The sequence below is a fragment of the Narcine bancroftii genome, chromosome 5 (genome assembly GCF_036971445.1).
Source record: "Narcine bancroftii isolate sNarBan1 chromosome 5, sNarBan1.hap1, whole genome shotgun sequence".
Lineage (NCBI taxonomy): Eukaryota > Metazoa > Chordata > Chondrichthyes > Torpediniformes > Narcinidae > Narcine > Narcine bancroftii.
The window spans coordinates 163,662,848-163,676,691 of NC_091473.1; the positions used below are offsets into that span (position 1 = coordinate 163,662,848).

The window sequence follows — 13,844 nt, forward strand, 5'->3', positions numbered from 1 at the left end:
GTAAGACTTCATTTTGCCCTGAAGTGGCAGTAACTTTTATGTTTGATTCCCGCAAAGTGCAAAGGGAGAGATTATGTGCATGGAGCGGGGGGAAAAAAAAACTTGCTGCTGACTTGCCCAATGTTTATCTTCACCAGGAGACCCCTTGTATTATCCATGACCTGCAGCGGACTCTTGCAAAGCAAAGGGAGAGTTGACGCAGTGAGAATTGTAGCAGTGACAATTCAAGAGTTCACCTCAACTGCCCATGTGCACGTTGTATTCCCCCACTGAAGCTGGGCAGAGTTATTCTGGGATGAGGAAGGAAGTTCAGGTTCAGGTTGCCCCTTCTCAGCTCCATAGTCAGGCTGGTTTGGCCTGGCCTTGGGTGGAAGAGGGATGGTATTCAGTCACCTCCGCTAGTTACCAACAATGTATTTACAATTCTCCGGACAGGACACTCCTGTGCCCGACTGGAATGGCTGCACGTCAATATTCTGTATATTCAACCTGCTGGTATCTCAATCAAAGCAAACGAGTCTAATCACATAGCAGGTGCTGAGGTCTTAAACAGGGGGTTGGAGGGGTGAGGGGAAAGAGGGAGAGAATAAGAGAGATTGCTTCTCCCCATTAAAAACCTTTCACCCATCCCACTTCTAACCCTGTTACAATGAATCCGGTTGTGAGGAATGGTGCTGATTTAGGGAATAGGAATTCATGACGTCTGAGAAAATATACACACAGCTGATCTTCAGAACGACCCTAATTGTGCGGCCAACTGTCAATTGGGATGCGCAATTTCAGTGCTTGCCCCATAGGTCCTATTTTACCTAGATACTCCACTGGCATGGTGTGATGCACTTTGGGAGGATGAATGACATTAGGATATCATCAAATAATGGTATTAAGTAACAGAGGGACTTTAGTGTACATCCATTGAACCTGAAGGAGACAGCATTGGTGGATAGGTAGGTGAGGAAGACCTACTGGACACTTGCTTTCCTTAGCCAGAATATAGAGCAGTGAAGTTTGGATACAACTTTAGAAAGCATTTCTTCAACCACAGCCAGAGCACTGTGTATGGCTCTGGTCACCACACTACAGGAAGGATGTGATTGCATTGCTGAGGACACAGAGGATATTCACCAGAATGCTGGCTGTGTTAGAGTATTTCTGTTATAAGGCAAAACTGGGTACATGGGGTTTGCTGCCTGAGAGGTCAAGGTCTGAGGGGGACCTGATTGAGGTATACAAAGTTGAGGCACAAAAGTTGGGTAGAAAGTGGGAAATATTTTCCCCACAATAGCAGTATCAAAAATTAGAAGGCATGGTGAAGGCTCAGAATATTCGGGGGATCTTTTCTCCCAGAGGGAACACACTCCTGAATGGTTAATCTCACACAACACATCAAGCAAAAAATTAAGATGTGCACTAGAATTACCTGCACATTGAAAAGTATGAATCAAGCATTGTTAAATAGGATCAGTGTAAGTAATGAGGATGGTCCATAGGCTACAGAGTTATGTTGATGGAATTTAATCCTGATCAATGCGAGGAAGTGCCCTTTGGAAGAACCAAAATAACACTGGGACAGACAAAAAAATGGGACAGCAGAACAGAGAGAACTTGATCCCTGAAGGTGAAGCACGGAGAGATAAAAGTGGTGAAGAAAACATACAGGATGTTTGCTCCAGTAAAAGTCCTAAAATCCAGACTGCTCAAAGATTGGGTCGAATTTAAGGAGAATAAAGAAGAGATGAGCAAGTAAATTTTGATAGTTTATTAATGAAACTTTTTTCATATAAAATACAAAATAAAATACTTATTTGTTTATTTCTGTGACCTCCGTGCATCTGTGGCGCTTATGCATGCACACATAAAAGCCCACTAAATTTTCAAAGTTTGAGTTTTCGACAATTCCAGATTCTCGGATGGTCCGGATTTCTGGCATCTGGATTTTTGAACTTTTACTGCACAGGTAATTGTTCAGACATTAATAATTGATCGTGATCAAGGACATTATTGGCTCAAGGTTTGTCTGCTGTGTACATCCTGATTGTGTTGCTCAAGCTGCATCTTGTTGCATGTGTTTCAAAATTTGGGAAGTTGCAAGAAAATTGGGCCTTGCAATTCCTAACATGCTTGAAACATCATCATTCTTTTATTCTCCAAGCAAATTTTGTAAATACTAAGCTTCTGAACAGTTGCATATTGTTAGTATTGTCCAAGGATCAGCTGAATTTCAACCACAATGGTGTCTTGTCAAGCATAAATCTGGGATAATTATCGACAAATTCCTTGAATTAACCCTGAAAGAGGACAGGTAACATTCCAAGCTGGCACAATCTGAGTTACAGCCACATAAGTCAGTTCAAGTGGCTCACTGTAAATTCATGTTTAACTGACAAATTACCCTTTGTAATCACATGGCCTTATTTATTCCATAAACTCACCATCTTTTCTTCAGGATTATGTTCTCAGCTTTGATTTGAATATGTTATTTTATGGTCCAGTTCAAAGGAAGCCAGAGTTATCACCTTGCAGACGGTCATAAATTTTATTCTGCAAATTAATGCATTGCAAGAGTGTTTCGCACAGTTGGTATCACATATATTTTACTCTTATTTTTTTTTCCAATGATACATTGAAACATGAGGGATTTTTATTGTGAATGGAAGCATGCAGTTCATTCACGCCGGTTTTTTCCCTCATCTGTTGATATCCTTTTTGTGGGTTTATTTGCACAGCCTTTGGGGGATTAAAAATTGACCTATTCTTATGCTTGCCCCAGTTTTGTTTCATGTTGTATCAGCTTCTAACTATAATCCCAAAAGCTTCTAACTATAATTCAAATCAGAGAACTCGCCAAAATAATGGAATAAAACTGAATGAAGATGTAAATGATTAGATGTTGTTCTCTTTGAGATCTATTGTGTTAAGTGGAAATAAAATGCCTCTTGCAGCAAAGTAAATGGAGTGATCAGTATGCCATTTTGCAGCATGCACATTTATACAGTACATGGGAGGAGAATGACAAGGAAGGGAAGGGAGATTTTAAATCTTATGCACCCGTGAAAGGGTCAAAATTTTGTTAGTCCAGTAAAACAGAATGTCTGATATTTTTTCTGCTGCGTGCCTGATTTGCATTCTGTTTTGGGAAAAATAAATAAACTGAGGGTGGCATGGTTAATGTAGCAGTTAACACAATGCTATTGCAGCACCAGTGACCCCAGTTCGAATTTGGCACCACTGTAAGGAGTTTGTACACTCCCCCCGTGTCTGCGTGGGTTTCATCCGGGTGCTCTAGTTTCCTCCCACCCTTCAAAATGTACGGGGTTGTTGAATTGTGTGTAATTGGGCAACACTGGCTGGATATGTTGTATATCTAAATTTAAATTAATTATTGACTTGATGTCAATATGCGGAGGTTACTTTTCAATTAATTAGAATACTGAATGAACAAAGTGTTGCACTACCAATTAACCACATTAGACTGAGAGTTGTGATTAATCAGCTTTAATCAGCATCAAACATCAGCACCTCTTACATGTTGTGGCCCAGTTCCAAGTCAGATACTTGCTTTGGGTGTAACAGCCTTTATGGGGATTCTGAGGGGAGGAGTCCCAGGTACAGGGGCAGACGAGCCATACACTACATTCATACAGTGCCAAGAGTTACACAGTGGTTCCACCAGTCAAAGGTATTTTCAGAGTTCAAAAAGGAGTTCAGTTTCCTTGCAGTTATCTCAAGATAAATTGTGTTCACCAAAAGTCTTTTACTATCTTAATGCTCCAGTAAAAGCACAAATAAAATGGGTTTGCTTACGTCCTCATGCATTCAACCTTTATTTCCTTGTAACTGCTTCATATAATCACAGTTTCTTGGTTACTGTATTAAATTGTCATTGTTGGAGATACACATATTTTGGAAGACACACATCTAATACGAAATACAGTTAGAAGGTATTACCCTTTCTTGTGAGAAATTTTGCTCACTATTCTTGGATTTTTGTATTTCATGAGTTAGCTCCTAGCTCTGGAACACTCAAGGATGTGAGCATTCTGCTCTATGAGAAATGCTGATGCAACAAATGCCTGCAAGTTCCCATGGCAACATTTAGTGGGATTGAATGAGTTGTGGCATTTGCCTTCTCATAAAGTTGATGTCGTCATGAGAAAAAAATGTGCAATTTGTTCACATACTTCCAGAAGGTGAAATATTGGGTATGATATTTCCTTTGTTACATTTTAAAGCTGATAATATAATGAAACTGTGAAAAGTAGATGGTTCTTGGTCAGAGAAGTAGAATGTGGAATATGTTTCAGTTGAAGATTTTACCAATATTTTTTTTTAATTGCAAAGAGAATAATTGTGCTAATTATTTCCGGTGTAAAACCACAGGGGGATTATTCAGGGGATAGGTTATGCTTGGTGATTGAATACTTGTTTTTGACATTATTTATGAGGTACTGAGTTGCCTTCACAGAGAACAGCTGGTATTACAAGATATAATTATTCTGAATGGAAGTGCAAAGTTTTAATAATCTGAGCCAAATTTATCACAATAACTTTCAATTTACAAATATTAAATTTATTTTTATTGGTTTAAAATTTAGGCACAGAACGGTAACAGCCACTTTCTATCACCCAATTACACCTGATTGACCTACAACCCCGGTACGTTTTGAACGGTGGGAGGAAACTGAAGCATGGGAAAAACCCACGCAGACATGGGGAACATACAAATTCCTTACAGACTGTGGTGATTTCAAACCTTGGTTGCTGGCACCCCAACATTTACAAAATAAGAACGGACTAAAATAAATTCTGGAGTACATTGTATGTTTATCATAAAGACTTTTGTAAAAAAAATCTGTGCTTCACAAAATAACACATTGTGGATATTAATACGAGAAAGGATTGCTGAGCTATGCATTTCAGCATGTTATAAGGGTATTATTTAAGAGAATTATCAGGAGTTCACAGAACCACAGAATAGTTGCAGCATGGAAGGATTCCTATGTCCACTCGATTATGTTCTGTCTCGAAGTGGGATCAATCCAACTCATTCCACACACAAACTGATTCAGTTCCTTTTCAAACACTCCAATTGCATCTACCTCAGTGTTTTAGTTTACATCACTTCAGCTTCCTTTTGCCAATCACTGTCTTTTATATCCCTTAATTTATGAACCCTCTATCAATGGAAATATTTTTCAAATTTCAGATTTTCGGATTTATATTCAGAGAACATACATGATAACACGTACATCCCTGAGATTCCTTTTTCAGCAGGCGCGGCGGAATTACCACTAATTGGTAGTGCAAAAAATCAACTGTACACAGCGTAAACATGTAAACAAATAAAAGAACTGCAAACAGATAATGAATGTAAGCAAACTGATTGTGCAATACAGAGAGAACAAAAGAAAATCAATAATGTGCACAAGTCAGAGTTCCTGATTGAGTTTGTTGTTGAGGAGTCTGATGGTGGAGGGGTAGCAGCTGTTCCTGAACCTGGTGGTGCGAGTCTCTTGGCACCTTTACCTCTTTCGTGATGGCAACAGTGAGATCAGAGCGTGTGCTGGGTGCTGTGGGTCTTTGATGATGGCTGCTGCCCTCCGACGGCAGCGTTGCCTTTAGATGTACTCAATAGTGTCAGAGTTCTTCCTGTGATGTCCTGAGCTGAGTCCACTACCTTTTAAAGGGCTTTACGCTCAGAGGTATTGGTGTTCCCCTACCAGACTGTGATGCAGCTGGTCAGCACACTTTCCACCACATATCTGTAGAAATTTACCAGGGTTTCGGATGTCATACCAAACTTCCACAAACTCCTGAAGAAGTAGAGGTGCTGATGTGCTTTCTTCACAGTGCCATTGGAGTGTTGGGTCCAGGAAAAATCCTCTGGGAGAGTGACTTCCAAGAACCTAAATTTGCTCACCCTCTCCACCTCTGATTCCCATAATGATTGTTCACCTCTGACTTTCCTGGTCAGCTCCTTAGTTTTGATGATGTTGCGTGCAAGGTTATTGTTGGTGCACCATTCAGCCAAGTTTTCAATCTCCCTCCTGTATGCTGACTCAACACCTTCCTTTATACAACCCAGTACCGGGCTATCGTTAATAGATTTATAGATGGTGTTATTGTTGTACCAATCTACACAGTCCTAGGTGTAAAGTGAGTAGAGCAGGGGGCTAGGAACACATACTCTGTGGTGTTCCATTACTGATGGAGATTGTGGAGGAGAAGTTCTTACCAATCCTCATTGATTTGTGGTCTGGGGGTGAGGAAATCCAGGATCCAATAACACAGTGTGGTGTTGAGTCCCAAGTCTTGGAGTTAGCTGATCAGTTTTGAGGGGATGATGGTGTTAAATGCCAAATTGTAGTCAATAAAGAGTATCGTGATGAATGTGTCTTTGCTGTCCAGATGTTCCAGGGCTTTGTGTAGAGCCAATGAGATGGCATCCAGCGTAGACCTGTTGCTATGATTGGTGAACTGGAATGTATCCATGTCACTGCTCAGACAGGAGCTGATATTCTTCATAACCAGCCTTTCGAAACACTTCACCACAGTTGACCTGCTGCTGGTCGATAGTCATTAAGGCAGGATACTGCACTCTTCTTGGGCACTGTATGATTGACGCCTGTCTGAAACAGGTGGGTACCACGCCCTGCTGGAGTAAGATATTCAAGATGTCCATGAATACCTTGCTAAGTTGGTCAGCACAGATCTTTAATACTCGGCCAGGTACTCCATCTGGGCCGGATGCTTTCCTCGGATTCGCTCTCCTGAAGGCAGCTCGCACGTCATCCTCAGATATGGAAGGACGGGATCATTGGGACGTGGGGTTGTGGAGGGGTGGTTCTTCCCTGTTACTATCATCAAATTGGGCGTAGAAAGCATTGAGATTCTCTGGGAGAGTAGTTTTGCTGTCTGCTACTTTCCCAGATTTGATTCTGTAGCAGATTATGGCATTTAGACCCTGCCACAGCTGTCGGGTGTCCTTGTTGTTTCCATTTTTTTTCTAGAATCTCCACTTCACCTGGGAGATAGCTTTCTGCAGATCAAACCTACTGATCTGGATCTCGGGACTTAAATGTCTGCGATTTGGCTCTTAGCAGGTTCCAGATCTCATTGTTCATCCAGGTCCTCTGGTTGGGGAAAACCCTAAATGACTTGGATGGGACACACTCATCCACAGCTCTTTTGTGACAGCCTCAATGTACTCGTTCAGATTCTCAGCAGAGACCAAGACTGCCGCTCAATCTGCTGACTCGAGGAAGTCCTGTAACCTTTCTTCAACCTCCTGTGACCACCTTCTAGCTATCTTGAACTCTGGTGACTCTCTTTTCAGGCTCAGTCTGTATGAAGGCAGAAGGAGCACAGCCAGATGATCAGACTTGCCAAAGTCTCGGGAAAGAATGGGAGACATTCCGTATCTTGGTGTAGCAGTGATTAAGTGTACTGAGAACTCTGGTGCAACACGTTACATGCTGGTGGTAGTTAGGCAGGGCTTTCTTGACACAGGCCTGGTTTCTCTGACTAGTTGATATACTTCATGATTTTAAATACCTGTCGGATCATTTACTGTTTGAAAGAGAATCACAGCTTGTTCTACACCTTGATCTTTTCCCAAAAGTACTGTCACTTATTTCCTGATCTGACTCTCTTTTCAGTGCGAGAATAACTTGACTCTATCACTACCCCAGAGGTACATTCTAATCCTCATGCATTTGCTGAGTAAAATGGTGTTTTTTCTCATGTCCCCTTTGATTATCTTGATAGCTGCTGCTCAAAGTTTCTAGGTTCTCGTCTCATCCTCCAATACAAACAATTGCAGTCTGTCCACTTAGTTTATACCTTTCCTGATTTTAATTCCCTCCAGCAATTGTCCTCATTACCTTCCTGTTTGCAGGATAAGAATCAGTTTCCCCAGTCTACCTGCATATCCTGGGAATAATTTTGAACACATTTCTGTTAGGATCTAACAATCCTTTTCATTTTTGTTTGGGACTAAAGGGTATTTGTTAGCACTAACAAAGAAACAGCAATGGAAAATTCACCAGACAATGGTAAATTCAAAATTATAGCTTTTATTAAACTGTTAAATAAAGTTTTCTGTTTCCTTACTTATCTCATTTTCTTACTTTTCTTAGGTTTGTTTACTTATATCTAAACTTGACTCTAAATTTAATCTCACTAGGCACAAATGTAAATGTGTCTATGTGTAATAAAGTCCCAACCTCTGAAAAGTCAATTTTAAAACTTCAGCATCATTTTAGTCTTGCTTAAAGCTGAAGGTCTTATATTTTCAGTTCAGAAATAATTATTTTAGACGTTGTAGCTTCAGGCCTCTTTAAACTCATAATTATTTTGATGAGTTGTCCTTCAGAGAGATTCTTCAAACAGAAGTTACCATCTTCTGAGCCACAAATGTATCTCCTGTCAATAGGATAATACAAGTCTTGTCTTTCCAGGATCAAATCTTCCTCCTTTGAATTAAGACTTTGCAATCTGTTTTCCAAATGTTGAAACTGTCCTCTTTATTTTAGAGACTGTCAGAAGAAGGGTTCTTTTTTGATATCTACTGATTCGGTTTCTCCCTTTTATTAGGAGTAACACATAACAGCACCTATTCTGGTTACTGTAATTCAACCCTGTCTTCCACAAGGTTCCAACTCCTGTGTGTGTCACAGGGTTTTGACTTCTGAAACTGATCCACAAATGTCTGAATTCAATAATATATTTCTCCAAATCATGTGACAGTTACATCATCAATGAGATCAGTCCAAATTCTTGGAAACCACATGATTATTAGTTTCATTTCTGCAAAACCTCCTGTCTTTTTCAAAACCACTCTGACCTCATCTCTGTTCAAGAGGCTTAACTGATTTGGTTTAAAAACAGATAGCTCCCTTCAGAAGTTCTTATTGAGTACTTCAATACTTCAGCTTTTAATAAAGCAAACACTCCATTGTTCTTGACCCACTTCAGATCCATTAGCTCTGACTTTCTAGATGTATGACTCCGAGAATGAACTCTCTTCTCTGAGTACAATGGTTCTCTGTAAATGTACTGTGATCTGTGTGTGTATACCTGTAACCAAGTCACAACTAACTTCAGACATATAAGAAATATAGCTTAACATTTACCTAAATATTATTATTAACACAGATCTACCACATTTCTCCTTCACCTTTTACATCTTTCCAAATCTAAGGCACTTAGAACTGGACATGTTGCTCCAAGTGTAGCTGAGCCAGTATTTGATCACAACTTCCTTGCTCTTGTTCTCCATAGCTCTTTGGTACAATTTTATCTTACTGTTGATCTGTTCAACACCTATGCTGTGAATTAAAATTAACCAACTACTCCAAAGTAATTAAGAAACATAAAAACAGCAGGCGTTGGAATCTTCACCCAATAAAGCTATAGTTGAAGATGAGAAGGGAATGTTCTGACATCTTGAAGAGTGCATCCAAAAATCAGATGTTGATGTTTAATCATTGCTTTATGAGAGGTCTAACTGCTGAAATAGAAAGCCATGTTGACAATTAAACAATACCTCCATGTCATTCTTTGGGATGCTCAGGGGATATTTATAAGGTGCTATTCATATACAAGCTTGAACTTTCTGTGGTATTGTTTCATTTTGCTTCAAACTCCTTTCAAACTCAGCCACAATATTTTCCAAACAAAACTATAACATGCATTCAATTTTTTTTTAATCAATGAATGTCATTAGATAAATGAACCCAATCCTAAATGACATATTGTAATCCCATTAATGTATTAAGTGTGTATGTCTTAAGTTCCTAGCTGACGTGTAATGTTCCTGCTCAATGCATGAATTGTGTTTGCATGTTCCTTCAAGGTAACAGTGGAAAATAGGTTACAAAACAAATGCAAAAATGTTGACCCTTCTCATTCTGCCTTTATTTGTTTATAAATATTTTTCTTTTCTTTTCCCAAACCAATGTGTAAAATGGTTTTACCCAAGTTATTTTGCCACCTTTATGTCATAAAGTGCACCAGAACAATAATCTATATTATGTTGAACAATGAAAGAAGTACTGTAGTATATTATTATCAAATTTGAACCAATTGCATCAACGGATGTCATGACACTGAGTATGGAATGATAGAATAATGTTTATATTGATTTTTGATTTAAAGACATCAAACAATTTTATTGAAATATTGAGCATTTTTAGTGTATATGTCATTTAACATAAGAAGTCATAAAAGAGCAACAAAATTGCATTCACGAGTAAATGTTCAAAAACACATGTACGTCAATGTAAAATTGTTCGTATTATTGAAAGCAACCATAATTTAGCTGTTGATGCACTATTTGTGTCTTCAAGCATTCACTTAGTTTGAAAAGCATATCTGTAGTGCACTGAAGATCTGTGCAATGAAGATGAATGAAGAATAATTTAATAAAAATTGTTTTGTGCGCCTTTAAACTCATTTCTGTGAATATGATCTTGATGGTCAAGATATAAAATTCATTTCTGATAACCTCTGAGCAAGTGACAAAAATATCACAATTAAATGTTGAAAGCAGGAGCAACTTTTTAAAGGTTTGAGGGCTTTTTTTTCATAGCATTTGTAAAATCATTGCAAACAATAGTCATTTTTCAAACCCAATTTTTCCTGGGGAATGATGGAATGAAAGCAAACTTGCGTATGGATATTTCAGCTTATTAAACCATTACTTTATTCTGGTGTCCCTGTGACTTCCTGACATTTCAGATATTTCACCAGTTTCATTTATTTGATCATTACATTACCGTATCGCTTTTTTAGACCTGCTTCTCATATTTCATCTTTTCAATATTTTGAGTAACATTGAAATTTCACATCCAAAAATACAGAGTACATATGGATATATTACACTTAAATCATTTCATCCAAGGTACTCCACATTTTGCTCAAACAGATTAAATTGTATTGATATTATATTATTTTAAATATTTAAAAAAAGAAAAATCAAAACCCACAACCAAGAAAGAAGCTATTTGGCCAAAAAATAGAGAGAATGATAAATTTGTCAACATTTTTACCTTCAGAAGAAATCAAAGATAATAAAAGTAATTCACAAAGGGTCCCCACAGTGTTTGAAAATTTGCATTCAAATCGAAAATTGAACATCTAATCTTTTCTAACTTTAAACACGACATCACATAGCCATTGTGCATGATTAGGTGGGGTAACATCCCTCCATCTGAGCAACACCACCCACCTTTCCATAAAAGAAATAAAAGCTAAAACATGTAGCTCAGATGTCATTATTGCTATGTCACTCTCGCCAACAATACTAAATAAAGCAGTTATGGGATGTTGTTTAAAATTAACTTAAAAAAGTGTAGAGAAAGTTTGAACTACTTCAATCCAATATTTCGCAAGACTCTGGCATGTCCAAAACATAAGAACTAATGAAGCATCTCCATTGTTGAATTTATCACAACGAGGAGATACACCCGCATAAAAATGAAATAATTTGACTTTGAACACGTGATCCCAATGGACTACTTCAAATTGTAGGAGATAGTGGCGGGCACATAAAGAAGAGGTATAAACCAATTTGAAAATTACATTCTGAGTTTCTTCAGGAATTAAAAGCTGTAGGTACTATTCCCAGACTTTTTGTAAATTTTATCTGAGAGAGCCTCTCTTATTACCAACAACATCTCATAAATGTTAAATATTTACCATTATGGAAAGGCTGTAGTTTAAAAATTGCATCAATTAAATACTTATCAGTCCTTTTAGGAAATGTACAGTATGTAATTGAGATCGTAAAAACTCTCCAATCTGTAGATAATGAAAAAAAAGTAATCGGCAGACCTTATTTAACTGAAAGTTGTTCAAAGGAAGCGAGACTCTCCTTGACAAGTAAAACATTTAAAGCCCAATCCATACCATTCTTTAAAAGCTACATCAATCATGGAAGGTTTAAAAAAATAATTAGAAGAAATCAGACTAGAGAGAGAGAAAATCTAATTGAACCAAAATGTTTTCTAAATTGTATCCATATCCTCAAAGTATGTTTAACCACTGGATTATTAGTTAATTGATTTAGTGATATAGGAAGTGAGGATCAAAGAAGAGAAGTGAGAGAAAATATTGTAACAGAATTAGATTCCAGAGATATCCATATTGGACAGTCTTCCAGTAATTATAATATAACCAAACCGTAAGGTTTCTTATATTGACTGCTCAACAATAAAACCTAAAACAGTGGTTTTCAACCTTTTTCTTTCCACTCAATATACCACTTTAAGTAACCCCTTTGCCATCAGTGCTCTGTGATTAGTAAGGGATTGCTTAAGGCGGTATGTGAGTGGGAAGGGAAGGATGAGAATCACTGCTCTAGACCCAATTGTTACTGAAATATTTTGCTGAAGAAAAATTGTCATTGGCCCATTTCCTTTGGAGTAATGAAACCCTGCACATAACGAGTCAATGAGGTACAATTTACACAGTGGTTTTCAAACCTTTTCTTTCCATCCACATACCATCTTAAGCAATCCCTTACTAATCACAGAGCACCTATGGCATAGGGGATACTTAAAGTGGTATGTGAGTGGAAAGAGAAAGGTTGGGAACCACTGACCTAAAGTTTGGTAAAGCGAAACTTCAATTCTTTTTAAGTTTTGGCAAGGATGTTTATTCTTCCATATATAAAAAGGTAAGATTGAGTCAAGGGAATCAAAAAAGTGACTTAGGAATAAAAACAGGCAAAGCCTGAAAAAGATATAAAAACTTAGATAATATATTCATTTTAATAGAGTTGATTTGACCAGCCAATGACAAAGAAAGGGGCGACCAATTTGATAGTGCCCCTTTCATGTGTTTGATTAAGGTGAGAAAATTTTCTCTGAATAAGTTTTTATGGTTTTTAGTAATTGTAACACCTAAGTAGGTAAATTGATTTCTAACAATCTTAAAAGGAAGGTGAGTATTTATCGGTGCCAAATTATTCAAAGGAAAAAACTCACTCTTCTGAAGATTCAGCTTATAACCTGAAAATTGATCGAAATTAGAAATTTAAGAAAACGTAGAAGGCAATGAAGTCTGAAAATTAGAATAAAAGGCAATAAAACTGATCAGCAAAAAGCAAAACTTTGTGGGCTGTGCCCTTCCTTAAAATGCCAATATCATTTAAATTCTCAATAAGGGTTCTAAAGCCAGGTCAGAAAGCAATGGACTGGTTGAATGTTGGTCTAAATGGTTTAGAAATCTGAAAATCTCATACTTCTTAAGAAGTTACTTGAACATCAAAGTAGATTAAGCACTTTCCAAAAATATCTGCCCTATTTTGATGTGAATTTGATTCAACTTAATGCCAGATTGTATAATAGTTCTAACAATTAAAAAAATCATGAATTTCCTCACAGACTTGTTTGATAACTCTTGATCTCATGCAAGCATAATGAAAGAAATCTACTGTCATACTATTTGTAACCTGGAGCTTAACTTGCTTCTAATTTGGTTAATTAAAAAGATGTGGTCAAGTTGCTGAATAGTACTGAGCAGAAATTTATTGAAGTAAATGATTTATTAGTGAAAAAAGTTGATTCCACCTTCCCATCAACCCCCCCCCCCTCCCTAACCTGGTTCCACCTATCAGTTTCTATCCCACTCCTCCTCATCCTGACAATCTTTTCTCTTCCCTCTCATTCCTGCTGCAGGGTTTTGACCCAAAACATTGACTTATCCTTCACCACCCCATCTGAGTTTTGCAGGGATAAGTCTCCCTGAGGCTCTCTCTTCCACTCTTCCCTACTTACCCAACCTTCCACCCTTTTAGGCACTTCCCTTTTTTGATTATATATTCTACCCACATGGTTTTG

The 13,844-nt window shown here is 37.9% G+C and overlaps 1 protein-coding gene and 1 long non-coding RNA gene across 2 annotated transcripts in view; one reads left to right on the top strand and one right to left on the bottom strand.

Annotated features, from left to right (window-relative positions):
- LOC138764123 (uncharacterized) overlaps window positions 1-4,031 on the bottom strand; it is a 67,909-nt gene extending 63,878 nt beyond the window's left edge. Inside the window, exons 1-2 of the long non-coding RNA XR_011357992.1 lie at window positions 3,805-4,031; window positions 2,433-2,541 (exon numbers count right to left, since the gene is read on the bottom strand). This is a non-coding gene — a long non-coding RNA (uncharacterized lncRNA). The remainder of the gene's footprint in view (window positions 1-2,432; window positions 2,542-3,804) is intronic.
- Window positions 4,032-4,151: 120 nt separating this feature from the next.
- LOC138764119 (uncharacterized) overlaps window positions 4,152-13,844 on the top strand; it is a 612,644-nt gene continuing 602,951 nt past the window's right edge. The window contains exon 1 of the mRNA XM_069939530.1: window positions 4,152-4,202. Within this exon, the coding sequence (XP_069795631.1) occupies window positions 4,161-4,202 (42 nt within the window). The 5' untranslated portion in view covers window positions 4,152-4,160. The remainder of the gene's footprint in view (window positions 4,203-13,844) is intronic.